The sequence below is a fragment of the Mustela lutreola genome, chromosome 2 (genome assembly GCF_030435805.1).
Source record: "Mustela lutreola isolate mMusLut2 chromosome 2, mMusLut2.pri, whole genome shotgun sequence".
In the NCBI taxonomy this organism is placed as follows: Eukaryota; Metazoa; Chordata; class Mammalia; order Carnivora; family Mustelidae; genus Mustela; species Mustela lutreola.
In genome coordinates, this window is record NC_081291.1 from 107,341,278 (window position 1) to 107,360,713 (window position 19,436).

The 19,436-nt window shown below is 34.0% G+C and overlaps 1 protein-coding gene across 17 annotated transcripts in view; it reads right to left on the reverse strand.

Annotated features, from left to right (window-relative positions):
- The window catches only part of DLG1 (discs large MAGUK scaffold protein 1), a 256,769-nt gene that overhangs the window by 103,693 nt on the left and 133,640 nt on the right, over nt 1-19,436 (reverse strand). For 9 of the 17 annotated variants that reach the window (XM_059163069.1, XM_059163076.1, XM_059163073.1 and 6 more), the window contains 3 exons: nt 19,257-19,355; nt 8,563-8,616; nt 298-348 (listed from right to left, as the gene is read on the reverse strand). In XM_059163069.1, the coding sequence (XP_059019052.1) occupies nt 298-348; nt 8,563-8,616; nt 19,257-19,355 (204 nt within the window). The remainder of the gene's footprint in view (nt 1-297; nt 349-8,562; nt 8,617-19,256; nt 19,356-19,436) is intronic. The other 8 variants (XM_059163079.1, XM_059163078.1, XM_059163075.1 and 5 more) reach the window with 1 other exon arrangement.

A 19,436-nucleotide genomic window follows, 5' to 3' on the forward strand; every position in this document is an offset into this window, starting at 1 on the left:
AACAACTGGCAAAACTGAGGCCAAGATAAGTGGAAACTTTTGGTATAACTTTTCTATAAATCTAGAACTCTTTTAAATAAGTTTATTTTTTTTAAAAAGTTATTAGAGAAGAGCAACATGTTTTAAAAATATCATGGTTAGTTTTATAATATGTGTACTTATAAAAGAAACTAATATTACATAGTTATGCTTTTGAAAAATCTTTTCCCTTGAATTCTGTATGAAAGAGCAGTATATTTAAAGAATTCTTTAAGCAACAGATTTATGCATAAAATCTTAAGATAATTAAGTTTTTACCCTTTCAAGTGTGATTTCTTCATATTCGTAATCTGCATCAGTGCCATTAACCTGATGGAAAAAAGAAGTAGCACAGAAATTTAGAATATAAAATTTGAAATGTCAAGACATAATTTTTGTAGGATTTATTAATGCAAACCTGTTAAATGTGGTGGTAATCAAATAATCTGACTTCATTTTAATAATTTTAGGTAAAATTTTCAAGGAATAGATGAGCACAAATGTAATTAATGAGTTGACAATTCATGTATTATGACTTTAAAATACAGAAAGGGTACACACAGCATTAATATTTTAAAAACTTTATTCATTTGAGAGAGAGAGAGTGAATGAGCACATGTGCATGAGCACTGGGGAGGGTCAGAAGGAGAGGGAGAAGAAGATTGCTAGCCCTCCGCCATCCCCCTGCTGAGCAGGGAGCTGACATGAAGCTCCATCCCAGGACCTGGGGATCATGACTGAGCTGAAGGCAAATGCTTAACCCACCGGGGCACCGAGGTGTCCCCATACGACTTTTAATATTATGGAACTTCAACTCTTTTCACTGCCTTGATCCATACATCTAATCAGGTGCCAATTCTTATTGATTTGAATACTTCAATTTTTCTGAAAACCATTAGCTCTTCATTCTCATCTCTACTACCTTGATTCAAGCCTTTGTTAATCTCCTCTGGATTATTGCCAATGTAATAATCCAACACTCAGACTAGTATTCTCTGCTGCCCAAATAACTCTAATGTGTTTTACACTGATGGATCTTTCTGGGGCTCATGTCCAATAACATACTTATTGCTCCTAAACTTTCAGAAAAACTCATACATGGCTCTGGATGAACTGACCTCAATTTATCACTTAGCTTCATTCCTAATATACATAATTCATGAGTGTTACATACCATCAAATTTGAATGATTTGCTCTTTCCTTTACATACCTTGCAAATTTTCACCTCTGCATCTGTTACTTTACTGCTTCCTCTGTCACAAATTTCACTTAAATATTTCATGTCCAAATCTGATTCCCCATTCAAGTTCTTGCTCACGTCTTATAGACCAAGCACTTTATCTTATTCTTTCCAATTTATTCCCTACTCCCTCCTGGAAGTAGTAATTTTCACAGTGAGGGCCACTGTTGAAAGGTAAATAATCCTTGGAATTGGATTAATTCAGGTTCATGTCATTGCTTTAAACATTTTTGATATGAGGTTGTGCAAAATACTTGATAAGTCAAACAGGGATTGTGATAAACCAGATTTCTCTAGATGCCTCCCATCTTCCATCCTAAATGTTCTTTAGCAACATGGCTAAACTATCCTATCATGAAGAGATGTCATCTATTTCTCCTTCCCTTGGATCTAGGCAGGTCCCAGATGAGCTCTGTTGAAAAGACTGTGGCACAAATGATGCTGTGTGGGTTCTCAAGGTCATGTGATCCCTTGTAATATCTGCCTTTGTTTTAGAAGGTACTCAATCAGTTACCCACCTGCCTTTGGCTTAGGTCATGAGGTCCTGGGATCCAGCCCCACATCCAGCTCCCTGCTCAGTGGGGAGCCTGCTTCTCTCTCTCCCTCTGCAGCACTGCCCCTACCCCCGATTATGCTCTCTTGCTCTCAAATAAATAAATAAAATCTTAAAAAAAAAAACACACACACAAAAAAACAACTTAGCTATAATGTGAGGAATATCAAACAGCCCATGGAAGATTCAAATGAAGGAGAATTAAGGCCCTTAGCCAAAAGCCCCAGCTGCATTAACTAGCAATAATCATCAACTGCCAGTCACATGAATGAGACTATTTTGGATCTTCCAGCCTTTTCCAGTGTCCCAGCCAATATGAAGCAGAAGAATCTTCCAGTTAACCCGAAAAATTGTGAGAATAATGAACTGTATTTTAAGCCACTGAAGTTTCAGGGTGGTCTGTTATACATCAATAGAATAATGAAACAATAGAATAATGATATCTATGTAAACTACTTCGCTTTCTTCACCATACTATAAGAAAGCACCCCTACTTCAGGTCCAGTTCAGGGCCCAGTAGTTTTTTCTTGAGGGCCTCTGAAACATCTCTTCTACCTTTTGGGTTCTATGGCTCTAATGGATTCAAACCCAACTGCTACTTTAACTCTCTTTCTTACCTAAACAGTTTTCCTTGTTTTTGAGATTATGTTATGAATGCATACACACACACACACACACTCTCTCTCTCTCTCCTTTTTAAATCTTTCATTCTGTAGGAGTGGGGACAATACTGACTCCATCTTTGGCCCTCCATCTTGTTCATATGTTTTGCTTGATGACTTCTGGGCACCCCAAGTACCATGGCCTTTGGAGATTAATATACATGTCTTAGAAATCCCCACCACGGCCTGGATATGGGGAGGCTTGCTTTGGCCTCCTACAAATCTGGTTAAGAGACAATATGGTCTTTCCCCTCTCTGACAAACAGATGGCACCACAAAATCCAATTAAAGGTTAGTGGTCAATTAGGTGCAAGTGAACCCTTTGATCTCACTACAATGCTCTTCTGCAAGTCCCCTCACTCTACAAAATCTGTGAACCAAGGTCAGACTTCATGGAGAACAGCCATGCAGCTGCTGACAATTCGGATTATCCACCCAAACCCACCCTCCTCTGACGGTAAGTTATCCTGAACAGAACTGTGTAAACTATATGGAGCGGCCTATTTCATTTTTTCATCTCAAAGTGCCTTCTCAGTTTAGAGAATATTTTACTGTCCCTCTCCCACCTCCTAACAGATTTCTATGCATCTAAAATGCAGGAGGTTTATACATATACATATCCTACCAACTTGACTGGAAGTCCTTTTTTTATGAGAAAAATAAAACCCTTATCTGCAGCTATACCACTTTCCTTATTCTAAAGGTTATCTGTATCACCTTTATTTTTCCTTGCTCAGACTTGCTAAAAGTGTCAGTCCTTATCAAAGTAGTTTTAATACTAATTAATCTATCACATTCTGTGCTATTACTTTCTGCTTTTATTTTTATCAATTCTTTATTCTTTCCTTAGAATAAATAATTGATAATTCCTTATATAGAATAAAGAATTTTTTCAAAGCTTCTTGAGGTGAACACCCAATTCATTTATGCTGATTACTCTTCTCTTTTTAAAAACATCCATTAAAGTTAATAAATTTTTCTCAGCAAATGGCTTTGGCCAAATCTCAAAACTGCTACACTGGGCTCTATTTCTGTTCATTTGTTTATTTCCAAATACTCTGAAATTTTATTCTGGAAAACATTCCAACGTAAGTGTGCTTATATGGCCCTTTTGGTGTTTATTTGGTGTTAAAATTTCTATACTGTGACCTTATGATTTCTGTTTTAAAATATTTGAGATTTTAACCATTAAGGCTTCTCGAAAGGTAAATATATGGTAAATATGCTTAGTGCTTAATTTAATGCTAAGTCATTGAGAGCTGGTGAGGATTCCAGGTAACACAGAGTGATCTTAAAAAGGTGAAAAGTGAGAACAGAGGGACTCTGAATGACTTTAGTCTTAAACCCTCCATAACTTAAAACTGTCTGATAATTTTGTATATAAAAATAATCTGATAACAACTTTAAACATACTCAAACTGGGCTTCAAAATGCTAAGAGTACATTACCAAAACTACAAATTGCTCTGTAGGTAGCACTTCATTAACAGTAAAAGTGAAAAAAACAATTTTTAACAGCAATATGTTTTCCAGCAAAACTACAAAATGGTTGGTTTGCTTAGTTTTCTTTTTATATCTTTACAAAATATGGCTTCCAATAGGAATGAAATGCTTGACTAATATATTATTATATAAGGTTTATTACTCTCAATTAGCAGGATGGGAGAGGTGTAACATGGGAATAAAACCAGAGGAGACTGATCTTTAGGCAAAATGAATATATTATTTACAAAATAATTTTTTCTTCTTTAAAATTATGAGAGCAGATCTAGAATACTTCCTGAGAACTGTCATTGCTAGTATTTTCTGGGTTTTGAATTTAGGCCCATCAACAAAATAGAATTGTGTAGGGGATCAAAGCTGGAGCAGAAACCAGAGGTCGACTGGGGCCTGACTGTAAAAGGTCTTGAATGCTGTAGTAAGCAATGAGAAATATTCTTGAAAGTTTCTGAGCATCAAATAGATTTAAAAGATTTTCCAGAAAAGGAGCTATGGTAGTATGGAACAGATGAAGAACAACTGGAGAAAAGTATACTAGTGAAGAAGTTATGGCAGTAGTCTGCATAAAAGGCACAAATTACAAAGACATTTAAGAACATGGATGGAACTAGAGCGTATCATGCTTAGCGAAATAAGTCAAGCAGAGAAAGACAACTATCATATGATCTCCCTGATTTGAGGAAGTGGTGATGCAACATGGGGGCTTAAGTGGGTAGAAGAAGAATCAATGAAACAAGATGGAACTGGGAGGGAGACAAACCATAAGTGACTCTAAATCTCACAAAACAAACTGAGGGTTGCTGGGGGGAGGGGGGTTGGGAGAAGGGGGTGGGATTATGGACATTGGGGAGGGTATGTGCTTTGGTGAGTGCTGTGAAGTAAACCTGGTGATTCACAGACCTGTACCCCTGGGGATAGAAATATATGTTTATAAAAAATTAAAAAATTAAAAAAAAAAAAGAATAGGTGGTAAATTCTTAAACATTTAAAAAAATCCTAACATTTATGGAGAAAAAACCCTATAAAGCTATAACTAAGAGCAACTGATCTAAAAGAAACTTGACCAAGAAAGAAAATCTGATTATATAACATATGTCTAGGTTAAGTTGTATTCCATAGATCTATTAATTAAAACTCTGCTGTTTTAATTAACGATGTCTTATAATATATTTTATTATTTGCTGGGGAAATCTCTCACAATTATTTTTATTTTAAATTTTACTTGATTACTCTTGAGTTTTTACTTTTTTATAAATCAAACTGTTCAACATAAGTTTCTGTGATGATAAAATGTTCTATCATCTGCCTTGTCCAATACAGGAGGTTACTACCCACATATGGTGACTGAAGTGGTTAGTACAACAGAGAAACTAAATTCTAAAACTCTTCCTCTTTTTCTTATCCCTTCTCCCCTCTTCCCCACCCCCCCTCCCTGTACCCCCAACTGCTCTCTTTTGGGGGGTTATAACTGGTCCTAGACCAAATTCATCTGGGGAAAATGATGATCTCTACATTGTCTTCCTGCTCAGCAATAAGATCTGTTCTCTGCTTACTTAGGTATTCTTTGAAGCCATGAGCAAAGTTTTATAGTTTTCTTACTATAAACTCTGTAATTTCCTGTTAAGCTGACTGCTAGGTATTTCATATTTTTGTTGATAGATTTAATGGAATTATTTACAGTTAGTTGCTGCCAGTATACTGAAAGAGCACTTATTAATTTTTAACCTGTAAAAATTTTTTCTTTTTAATACAATTTGTTTTAATTATGGGTACATACATGCCATTAAGAGGCAGAGGAAAATTTATAACATGTCCTCAGTTCCTTATAGGCCCAAAGATTTTCATTTTTTCATCAACCTCTACCAATATATCTGAACAAGACCGACAAATCCATTACATAATCAGTATAAGACTTCTCCAAGGGAAGATTTAAAAATAAGCCTAATCTACTAATTACTTATTGTTTAGGCTCAATTCAGTAATTAATTCCTAACTGTAGATTAATATATTGGAAGTAAAGATTTTATCAACAGTCATGTGACTCATAGTTCCTATTAATGCATAATTTCAGGCAAATAAAAATATCAAAGTCTATACCATCACAAGGTAAGAACCTAAAAAGAAAAACGTAATTAGGAAGAAGGAAATGTTCTTCCTACTGAAAAATTAACAAAACTAAATACAAAAGTCTTAACCTCAAAGAATGTACTTATAAGATTTTATTAAACAATGACCAGCAATGTTTTCAGTTGATTTAAAAATATTGGCAGTTATCAATTATCTTATATATGGAAAAAGTGAAGAAGATTCTAAGTATGTAAGAAAACTACCAAAGTCAAATTGAATGAATTCTCCTAACCTTCACTATTTGTAGGATACCTTAAGGGAAAAAAAAAAGAAAAACAGATGAGAATTTCACCAAATTACTTCATTTCCATCTTATTACTGAAACCAATAAGAACTCAGAATTTTTGTTTTTAACTTGCCTTCCGTTAATACTTTTCACTATATAAAAAAAGAGCAGGAATGCACAGAGACCAAACCAACCCCAATGCCAATGAAATTGTATCTACTAATACTAAAAACTGAGTATAATACATCATACTTAACAGAAAAAGATTGAAAACTTTTTACCATAGATCAGGAACAAGAAAAGGATATTTGCCCCCAATACTTCTACTAAACATTGTAATGGAGGTTCTACCCAGGGCAATCAATCAATCAATCAATCTGGATTATAAAAGGAAGAAATAAAACTATCTCCTTTTGCAGATGGTTTTATATACAAAATGTAAAGGAATCTACACAAAAACATTAATAAATACGTTCTGTAAGGTTGCAGGAAAGAAGATCAAAATCTATTATATTTCTAAATGAATTCCTAAAAATCTGTTATATTCTACTACACGAGCAATGTAAAATCCATAAATAAAATTAAGAAAACAATTCCATTTGCAACAGCATTAAAAGAGCAAAATACTCAGGAATAAATGTTAAGTGAAAGAAGTTTAAGACTTGTACACTGAAAACTAAAACATTACTGAAAACAAAGATGTAAACAAATGGAATGCCATCCTGTGTTCATGGATTAGAAAACACAATATTACTAGTAGAGAATTAAGAATCCAGAATAAACCCATATATTTATATTTATATATATTTTTGAGAGACAGAGAGTGAGCAAGCATGCATGCAAGCAGAGTTGGGGGGAGGTACAGAGAGAGAATTTTTTTATTTTAAAGATTTTATTTATTTATTTTATAGACAGAGATCACAAGTAGGCAGAGAGGCAGGCAGAGAGAGGAGGAAGCAGGCTCCCTGCGGAGCAGAGAGCCTGAAGTGGGGCTCGATCCCGGGACCCTGGGAGAATCTTAAGTATGTTTCTCATTCATAACCAGGGCAGACGCAGGGCTGGATATTAATGAATGTGAGACAGAATCAAGAGTCGGATGCTTAACGGACTGAACCACCCAGCTGCTTCAGCCCATATATTTATAACTAACTGATTTCCTACAAGATGTTAAGACCATTCAATGTAGAAATAGTCTTTTCAACAAATGGTGATGGGACAGGACAACTGGTACCCATATGCAAAAGAATTAAGTTGGACCCTTACCTTCCACAACATACAAAATTGACTCAAAATGGATCAAAGATCTGAGTGTAAGAGCTAGAACTATAAAACTCAGAAGAAAACCTAAGGATTCTCATGACCTTGGATTAGGCAGTGTTTTAAAGTATAAACTGAAATCAACTATTTAAAAATGGGGAAAAAAGAACTTTTACAGTCTATAAAATTATGTACCATTTGAATGGGGGAAAAAAAAAAGCATAGGAACTACTTCTACATAAACATCTTCCAAAGACATTTTCCTCTGGAGTAAAAAATGTTGGATTAGGTTCTGCTGTTCTGGGTGCTTATCTTTAAGGGCTTTTTAACAAAGTAATTTTATAGAGAAGTACTACTCAATTCAGTATGAAGTTATATAACTAATATCTGAGTATACATATAAACCTGGATACTAAAAATCTAGTCACTCAACTAGATTTCTAAAATGACTGAATATATGGCACTGTGTAAAGACCATTGGTCAATGATAGCCTTTAGTGAAAACTGACCATTTTAATTTAAAAATAAACCATAGGGGCGCCTGCGTGGCTCAGTGGGTTAAGCCACTGCCTTCGGCTCAGGTCATGATCCCAGGGTCCTGGGATCGAGTCCCGCATCGGGCTCTCTGCTCAGCGGGGAGCCTGCTTCCTCCTCTCTCTCTCTGACTGCCTCTCTGTCTACTTGTGGTCTCTCTCTGTCAAATAAATAAATAAATTCTAAAAAAAAAAAAAAAAAAAAAATGTTAAAAAAAAAAAAAAACCCATAAATTTTTATTTCAACATTTCTGCTTTACATTAAGTATGGGGAAAAAAAACAATCAAGAAGTATTGCTTTCATGTACTTTAACAATTACAGATCAGTGAAAGAACAACACAAGTACAATGTGTTAAAGAAAATGAAGCTGTGATCTTTGTATATGTATCAAAAACTGAACATGAAAAGAATTATTATTTAAATGTGTGGAGGAAATTGGACTTACATAAGTTGACGTTTCCAAGCTCTCTGTGTTGACCAGTACTGGAGGAGGATTTGCCTTAAAGAAAAGTATTGTAAATGTGTTACCTTAACAGGAAAATTGACACATTCCATATCAACATTCACAAATGTCAGAAGCAAATGAAAGATCTGCTATTTCTTAAATTATAATTTTATATGAGCTTTCCATATGTTAATCAATGAATCCCGTTTCCAGCACCAGATGAAAAGAATTAAGTATAAACAGTTAAATTTGCTTTTGAGAAATAAATTATTTCTGCTAAAACAGACATAATTTTCTTAACATTTGTAAAGAAGTTTACCAGTCTTCTTAAAAAAATCCACAAATATGCTTTGCATAAGAACTCTTCCCAGGTTGCTCAGATATCATTAGCTTTTCTATTCCCAAGTATACCAGGAAGATTCCAACTTTTATCACCCAGAAAAAAATTCTATTTTCAGTTGCAATTATTGCTTACCACCTGTTACCACTCACAGAATAACAAGAGTCAAAAAACCAAAAGCAAAACAACAGCAAAAAACCCAAGTAGGATAAATATGTCTGATTAAGTATGGATTGAAAGAAGCTTGGTTTTCTGGTTGACCTGGAAATTATTCTGTAGATGAAATAAAATTTAAGGAATAAAATGCAATCAATACCAAATGAAAAACATATCAGAACATATCATGAACATACCAGAAAACTGACATGATTCCCCTCAAAATTATCTTTCTCCTGCATATTTAAGAGTATAAAAGTACCATTTCAAATGACATTTTCTTAGAATTAAAAAAAAAAGACTATCCTTTAAGCCAATTTTAGGAGGTATGTTTATGAACACTAATAATTCTGCTATTCCAATTAACTAAAGAACTAAACATAAAAAATGTGTGAAAGAAACATTATACACAGAATAACCATTTTCTTCCAAGTGTATGGGCTTTCCTAAAAGGTTCAAATATTTTACACTATTTTTGGCAAAGAACTAGATCTGGATGATATGATAAAATGCTTAAGGACAACACAGTTGCATGGTTAAATAATTATATATTATGCATTTAGACTACATGAAGCAGCAGGTTAAAAATGAGAAACCTTATTATATATAAACATGACATTAACTACTTTATATGCAGGTCCTACCTTTGACTGTAATAATCTACCTTCAAATAATTTAGTGAAAACCAAACCTAATAAATACAAATACTATTTGTTTTTCAAATTTTTAATTTAAATTTGATTAATCAACATGATACAAATACTCTTTGTATGATTATTATTTAAGTAAAAGTAGTCAACTTACAGACATTTGAGATTTTATGAATATCTGAAATTATCCAATGACCCATAGAGATTCCTCAAATTGATAGTATTTCACTTCAACAAAAAAATTAATGGTACAACTTCACCCCATTTTGTTTAAGCAATTACAGACGATGACAAGAAAGAAAGGGGTACTTAAAGTTACAAAAGAAGTTACATTCTTCAAAAATTATGGCAACAAAGCCTTTTGCTTCCCTCTGCCCATTTATTAACAAACATACAGTGAAAAAAGTTGTTTTTTACCATCATCGTTGTACAGAAGTTATCTTTTGATTCTAGTCCTATAAAAAGTCTATTTGATATTGAAATATACAAAAACAAAATGATATAAAGTATTAAACTTACTTCAAAATAAAATAATGACAAAGAGAGGACACAAATGGGAGGGATTATGGGTCATATGAGCACACACGAGTTAATGATTTGTTATAGTTTGGTAATGAGTATATGTGAGAGTTCACATATTAATTAATTCACATATTAATAATTTAATAGTTCACAATTAATAATTCACATATTAGTTCACATATTAATAGTATGTGAAATAATAGTTCACATACTATCCCTCTACATGTAAGTATTTATTTTTAAAGATCTTATTTATTTATTTGACAGAGAGAGAACACAAGTAGGCAGAGCAGTAGGCAGAGAGAGGGGGAAGCAGGCTCCCTGCTGAGCAGAGAGCTCGATAAAGGGCTGGATCCCAGGACCCTGACATCATGATCTTAGTCAAAGGCAGAGGCTTAACCCACTGAACCACCCAGGTGCCCCAGTATTTTTGAAAATTTTAATAAAAAGTAAAGCAAAAAAATTATATTGAGTCAACTGCTCAGTTTGTAGGAGGTTAATAACTAAGGCAGTTGTAAAATACTATAGGTCAGAGTTGCTATTAAGTTATTAGCATTCACACCATAAAGTTGATTTTAATTTTCAAGTTCTGTTCAAAATAAAAAATACAGACTAGTGAAATAATTTGCAATTTTGACTTGAAGAACATGGTAATATACGTACAATAAGTTATTTTTAGATGTATCTTTAGAATTAACATGAGTGAGTGATCATACTTGAAGGGAAATGATGGTAATAAAGAACATGAAACTGGACAAGAAACAAGAGTGTTCACATTGAGGATTAAGCAAGAATTTCAACCAAAAGTAATGTCAGGGTAAGAAAACCTAGCTATTTTAAAAAGACAGGTCATAAAAAATAGTCTCGAATAAGAGCCTATATAAAGAAAGCTCAAGAGGCATGATGTCTGTCTCAAGTCTAGTTGCCTAAAATAAAGATGAATTAAGACATTTAACTTGGAACAAACTATACTTTTACTTAATAATAATTTACTTAATTCTATTTTTACTTAGTAATTTTACTTCATTATAATTGTATTATGAAATACAGAAATGTTTCTGAGAAAGTAATACTTCCTAGCTCTCCAAATTGGAGGTAGGAATGGAAATAAATGGGTAGGACAATCTGAATGGGTTTGGAGGGTATGATACACAATTCAGAAAGACACAACACCCTAGAAACAAAGTTAAAGAACAGGGTACTTCTAAAGGAAGCAATGCAGAAAAATTTGGCCCCAGAAAGCACATACTTTGAAAAAGCTGAGGTAAAGAGTACTAAAATTAGAAATGGTAGCAAATCTGGCTAGTTTAAGACCTTGGGATCTGTAACTAGGACAGTGGGTAGCAGAACAGGTGACATGAAATTATCACCTTTACTTAGCAGTCAATTAAACAACAACAAGAATTAAGAAGAATCTACTTGAAAGTTATTTCAAATGAAGAAACCCCTTCCGTTGCACCTTGCTTCAAGTGACTTCAAGTGACACCAAAAGACTTGGTTCTGGTGCTATCTCTATTTCACTCCACCATTCAAGTAAATCTGACTATACAGGTAAGTCACAAGTGATATTTAAACTCATTTATTTCATCTATAAAGAGACAGCAACACATGTTTTTACCTAAGAGGACTATGAAAGACACAGCAAATACAAAGGAAAACTTACTGTAAACTACAGGAAACTACTGTTAATCCATTATTAGTATATATATTAATATATTAGTATATTATAATTTAATATACTATTGTGTATGTGTCAACTAGGATAATAATGAAGTCCTATAATACAATTAGAGATGGGGTGGGGGTTAGTAAAGGGACAGGAATATTCTAAAAAAGAAGTACTAGTAAACCCCTAAAGAATTTGACCAAGTATCAATAACAAGACTTAAGAAACATAATTCTGCTCATGCAATTTTTAGCATTCTATTTCATTAATAATGGGTCTCACAGGGATTGCTGCTGTTAACACATCACAGCATCCTTATACAATTTCAAAAAGCAGTATTACATTTTTTTAAAAACCTTTAAATAATTCTTAAATCCAGTTATTTAAAAACAGGCCAAAATTAGGAGTTTAGAAAACACTTTAATGCTGTGCATTGTATTTCTCCTTTTACCATTTATCATAGTTTTATTACGTTATTTAATCTGTCTCCTTCTCCCCTACTAAATTATAAACAAGTGTTTTTCTTTTTTTTTTTTTTTAAAGATTTTATTTATTTATTTAACAGAGAGAAATCACAAGTAGAGATGGAGAGGCAGGCAGAGAGAGAGAGAGGGAAGCAGGCTCCCTGCTGAGCAGAGAGCCCGATGCGGGCCTCGATCCCAGGACCCTGAGATCATGACCTGAGCCGAAGGCAGCGGCTTAACCCACTGAGCCACCCAGGCGCCCACAAGTGTTTTTCATATAAAGAACTCACAAACCCCAGAGAACACCTCTTAGATTCTAATTTGAGACATACTGCATGAAAAGGTAAATGCTATCACTTAAGGAATCAATGTAAGATAAGGAGTGTATGTAAAAATAAATAGGATGGATTCTGGGAAGACGGCACAATAGGATGTACCACAAATTTGTCACCCAGATAATAACTGTACTGGCAGAATCTATGTGATGTAACTAATTTGGAATTGTATTGAACTCCAGAGTAGTCTGTTGAAGGCCTGCAACTTCCAGGGGGAAGTACTGGATGGTAAACTGTGGTTAATTGTCAATTTTAGCTCTTAGCACAGTAGCAGCTATTCAACTCCCATCCTCTGCCCTGTAACAGCTAGTTGGGGAAGTGCTCCTGGAGTAGCCGGCACAAAAACTACACAACCCAGGAGGGGAAAAAAACCAAAAACAAACAAAAACTACCCTCCAAATACAGGGGATCTGTGCTCTGATTGCTTCTGATCACTGGTGTGCAAAGAGGCAGTGGCCATTATTGAACTGCCCATAATTGATACAAGTCTTCCCCCCCTCTGGTTGAAGGGACTCCAGAGGACTTAAAGGGCAAACACCTCCTCCCACCATTTCATTTTTCTCTTTTTCCCCTTTTGAGAGTCAGGCACTGAAACCTAGGATATTCAAAAGCAGCCACATACACAAGGGCAGGCAGGGAAAAAAAGACCTGAGGAAGACCTTAAGTTTATACTACAGACTGATTCTTGGCACAGAGATAGCCTACAACAATTAAAAAGCCCCAAAACAACAACTACAAAATAAAAATAAAACCTTTGGAGAGGAGGAAAATCTGATTTCCCGAGTTAGAGCATCCTAAGAGTCAAAAGTCCAGTGTTCAGCAAAGAAATCAAAAGGCATGCAAAGAAACAATATAGTGTGGTCCATTCAAAGGAAAAGAGGAAGGAATGAAGGAAAGAAGGAAAAGAAAAAAAGGAAGGAAGGGCCTTTAAAAAAACCTGGTGCCAGATCTACTACACAAAGACTTTAAAACAACCATATTAAAGATGTTCAAAGAACTAAAAGAGAAGGTGAACAAAGAAAATGAAAAAATAAAAGGGAAAATTTATAAAAGATAAAATAGAAAAGTCTATAAAAGAGAGAAAACCTAAAGGAAAATCAAAAGGAAATTCTGAAGCAAAAAAGTTCAATAAATCAAAAATTCAATATAACAATTCAAAGGCAGATTTGAACAAGCAGAAGAATTGATGAACTTGAAGATAGGACAATGGAAATTACTAAGTCTGAGGAAAGAAAGAAAAGGACTAAAGAAAATGACCAGACACTAAGGAACCTTGGGTCACCATGAAGCAGACCAACACATATATCATGGGAGTCCCAGAAGAGGAGAGATCAAGTAGCAGAGAAAATATCTGAAGAAATAATCACCAAAACATTCCCAAATTTGATAACAACCACCAACCATAACAAGACATGAAGAACAACATCCAAGCTCAACAACCTCATGGTAGGATGAACTCAGAGAGACTCACACTAGGACACATTGTAATCAAACTCTTGAAAGACAAAAACACAGAATTTTGAGAGCAGCAAGAAAAAAGTGACTCATTACATACAAGGGATCTTCAATAAGATTATCAACATGTTTCTCTGAACTCTGGAAGAGTTCCAGAAACTCTGGAAGTGAGAAAGTAGTGAGCCAATATATCTAAAGTACTAAAAGAAAAAAAACCTTTGTCAACCAAGAACCCTGTATCTGGCAAAACTGTTCCTCAAATGTGAGGGAGGAATTAAAATATTCCCAGATAAACAAGAGCTGGGGCGGGGGGCAGGAGTTCGGTTATCACTAGTACAGCTGCCCTGAACAAAATTCTTTGCTCAAGAGTCTTGCAGGTTGAAATTAAAGGACACGAGAGAGTAACACAAGGTGTTTGAAGAAATAAAGATCTCAGTAAAGATAAATACAAGAGCAATTATAAAACCTAATATTGTAAGAGTTGTAACATCACTTTATATTTTCTACATATTGTTAGAGGAAATGCTTTCAGTCTTTCACCACTGAGTACAATGACTGCAGTCGGTTTTCACATATGAAAAGATGAAGAGAGTTCTGTAGATGTATGACAGTGATGGTTGCAAAACAATATGAATGTACTTAATATCACTGATATGTAGGGGTGCCTTGGTGGCTCAGTAAGTGTCTGCCTTCAGCTCAGGTCATGATCCTGGGTCCTGGGATGGAGCCCCACATCACGCTCCCTGCTTAGCGGGGAGCCTGCTTCTCCCTCTGCCTTCTGCCACTTCCCCTGCTTGTCTTCTCTCTCTTGCTCACTCTCAAATAAATAAAATCTTAAATACCACTGATACATAATCTTAAAAATGGCAAATTTCTACATTATGTGTATTCTACCACAACTAAAAAAATTGGAAAACATGTATGACTTCAAACTAATTATGCAGATGCATTAAAGATAAATTGAAACATATTCTACAAAATAACTAGCTTGCTTTCTTCTAAAATGCCACATTCATGAAAGACAGTGGGGCTACTCCAGATTACGGAGACTAAAGTGTCATGAAGGCAATGTGAAATCTTGGACTGGCTAAAGGACCTATTTTTTTTTCCTCTAAAGTACATTATTGGGGCAAATGGAAAAATATAATGTTTGCAGATTAATGACACTAATTTTATTTTAATGTTCATTTTCTGATGTAGCTCATGTACTGTGTTAATATTTCTGTTCTTAGGAAAAAACATTTAGTGTTATAAAGCATTTGTATTTGGAGGTAAAAGGGACATGAGAGAAACTTCCTTTGAAATGATTCATAAAATGTAATATATAAGAAGGGAAATGATAAAGCAAATATGGTAGGTAAAAATATTAAGAATTGGGGAATCTGGGTAAAGGTATATGGGAATTCACAGCATTATTACTGAAACTTTCTTAAATCTGAAATGATCTGAAAATAATGTAGAATAAACAAAACAAACTCAAAATACATATAGAATAAGGGCACCACAGTCAGATATTAATGTGTGGTTAAAAAGGCTCATCAAGGTAACTCAAAGTATGGTCTTCTGTTTAAAACTACCAGTAAAATGAAAATATATCAAGTCATCCTTTAGGTTATACTAAAGATCAAGTGATTTGAGATTCAATGCTCAGATGTTTTGTGAAACTTGAATGGTCCAAAAGCAATAAAAAATGGTCTGCACTGGCTATACCTCTTATGTACCTACTCTCATGTCACGTGGTTATTGTTAACTGTCTATTGGATAGAAAGGAGTCTCCTGGAGGACAAGGATAATGTTATATTCATCTTAGTAATGATATGACTGGAATAATAACAAAAAACTGAACACCAATCCCTCTGAAGCACATATATGAATATGTACAAAGAATTTTACACACACAAATTAGTCACTTTTAGCAATTACATGACAGATCCACAAAACTGGTAGAAAGAGTCTAAAGCATCTGGTTTTAAAGCAGAGTATTTACTCTGGGGTGGAAAAAAGATATTTAATAGGTCAGTATCTATGTAGAGAACTGAGGCTATTAGAAGCTGAGACATTTCTACATTGTCACACAGCTAGAAAGGGGTGAGGCCAGAAAGTGGTAGTTAGGTCTCACTATAAAGTCTGCGCTCTTCATTCAACTTCAAGCAGTCGTTTGTTATGCCTTCTTCTGTACTGCTGTGTATAATAAGCCTAATAATTCCTAATATGGAAAGCTTTTAAAAATTTAAAAGACCAATATAAAAGTACTCTGAAAAGTATAATAAGCATTTAAAAGTAATCAGGGAGGCATTATCTTCCATTTTAATAGATGAAGGGAGGATAAAATGTAGACATTAAGTAACTTGTTTGAATTGCAAAGGTAGGATGCGAATCCAAACCTTATGTCTTCTACTTCTATTTCTATTATATCCTGATGCATCTAAAATGTAAAGTAGTAGATCTTTAGAAGAAAAATTATTTCCATTTAAAGTGTTAAAACTGGGTTATAGATTAAGTATAGCTTTCAAGTTTATTTGAGGACATTTTAATCACTTATACTAATTTTTATAATGTCCATATTCTACTTCATTAATCAGGAACGCACTTACTGATTCCAGAAAAATGAGGCACACCTATAGGCTTTTCACATTATACAACATAAATGATTAATCTACTCTACATGGGCTTTCAATGTATTTAAAAACTTAAAATGAGGCAAAGTAGAATACATAAGCCTTTGTCTTGTGCACATATCCTCATTTGTTTTTCTAACTTGTTCCCTGGTTTACTGTCTCAAAGAAATATGAGATAACACTAATAATATGAACAGCCAAGATTATGTGCCAGTTGCACATATGCCATTATTCTTCCAACAACATCTTAAGCTAGTACTACTATCATCTTCAGTGTTAACAGATGAAGTAACAGAAGCTCAGTGTGGTTAAGGAAACTGCTCAGAGTTACACAGCTTATAAAGTGGTAGGACTAGAATTCCAAACCAGATCTATCTGCCTCTAAGACCTCTCATTTATAACTACAAGGCTATGTAATGTCTCAACAATTTCCAAATATAATGTGATGTTAGGGACACTTGGGAGTAAATAAGTCAGAGGTCTTTGAGCAGGAAAGGACAGGTTCCTTATGCAACATAAGAACAAAAACTACTATGAAGTTTCAAAGGGTTTTGGAACTATTTTAACACCAAAAGATGAATTGAAATGACAAGAGTAAAATAAACTTCCAAATCCCCTACTTTAAAAAAAATATTGTATTACTAAGTCCTAGATGCTTGGAGAGAGGTTATATTATTACAATATTACAATAAAACATAGGCTGCTTACTTAGAATTATATTTTATTTATATGTTCAATTTCTTCTATGCAACACAGAGAAAAAAATCCATCTGGATTTATCTATCATTTACAACGATTTAACTTTTAATGATTTTCACAAAGGGTGAACGATTACGTAGAAACAGTAACATTATCAGACTGAATGAAGTCTTAGTGGAGTATCTGTAATTTCCCCTAGAGTCCTATTTTGTATAATGTCCCTCTTGAATTTCATTTTTTAGGAGGGGAAGGACACTGAGATAAGTAATAATTGATATCCCATTTTACTTCCAATAGAACTTACACAATAAGCATACAATTTTTATCTAGATTTTATGCACAGATCAGTAATAGTAAAAATAGCTAAAGATGCATTTATTTATACTCTAAATGAGACTGAGATTATATACAATCAAGATCTGAGTTATTTATTATATGCAATAATACTATCATTATTTTGACTTTGGATGACTTAGTTTATAGGGTAGGTAATGTCTTATTAAGTCATCCCTTGGAATTACTGAAGGATTTGTCTAGCATTTTAGTTTCTGACTGTCACATTACTTTTTATTTTGTTTTCAAATTTTTATTTAAATTCTAGTTCGTTAACATATAGTACAAAAAAACCCATATAGTACAATGTTAGTTTCAGGAGTAAAATTCAGTGATTCATTACTTACATATAATACCCAGTGCTCATCATAAAAGTGCTGTCCTAAATATCCATCACACATCTAGCTCATCCCCCACCCCGCAATTGCCCTCCATCAGCCCTCAGTTTGTTCTCTAAGAGTCTCTTATGGTTTGCTTCCTTCTCTTTCCTACCCCCCACAAACATTCATCTGTTTTGTTTCTTAAATTCCATATGTGAGTGAAATCATATGGTATCTGTCTTTCTCTGACTTATTTTGCTGAGCATAATACACTCTAGCTCCAACCATGTTGCAAATGGCAAGATTTCATTATTTTTGATGGCTGAGTAATATTCCATTGTGTGTGTATACACACACATTACCTTTTTAAAAAATAAACTTTTATTAGAGTAATTTTAGATTTACAGAAAAGTTGCAGAGATAGCACAGAGTTTCAATATACTTTACATGTATGGGGTCTTATTTTTAACAGATAAATATGAACGTTATCTAACCAAATGACAGAGAAAGAAATATTTCCAAAGAAGGTAAATATATATTGGAAAACAAATATGAATGACACATCTAGTGTAATATGAAGATAAAGATTTTTATTATCTTTAGAAAATAAAATTTCCTGGGGTGTCTGGGTGGTTCAGTGGGTTAAGCCGTTGCCTTCAGCTCAGGTCATAATCTCAGGGTCCTGGGATAGAGCCCTGCATCAACCTCTCTGCTCAGCAGGGAGCCTACTACTTCCCCTTCTCTCTCTGCCTGCCTCTCTGCCTATCTGTGCTTTCTCTCTCTGTTAAATAAATAAAATCTTAAAAAGAAAAAAAAAAAAAAGAAAATTTCCTAAAGCAAATAAAAACTGGTTCAAGCAGATTTATAAATACAAAATGCATGATAACAAATCTAAGGAGGTTCAATATTACGAAGTTTAAAATGTGTCCTATTTCATAGTTAACCTAAAAAAATGACACATACTGAACCCATTTTATATTAAATCCCGAATATTTAATTCCCTAAAAACACAAGGTGAAGTCCAAAGTGAATTACTAAATCTAACAAAGAAATAGTTAAAACAGTTTGAAAAGAATACAAATGAAACATTAAAAGCAAATGAAATGTTTATAAAGAAAAAAGAAACTAATAAAAACCTGTGGTATGGTGGGTAGGATGACAGTATTCTCAGCAGGGACTGGCAGGACAGGGATCACAGGGACAGTGGGAGAAGAGGGAGGTACAGCTTCTGTTGGCTAAAAATCATCAATGACAAAAAATCAGGAAAAATACCAAAATAAAAGAAAAACACATAACAGAAAATTTTGCCATAATAT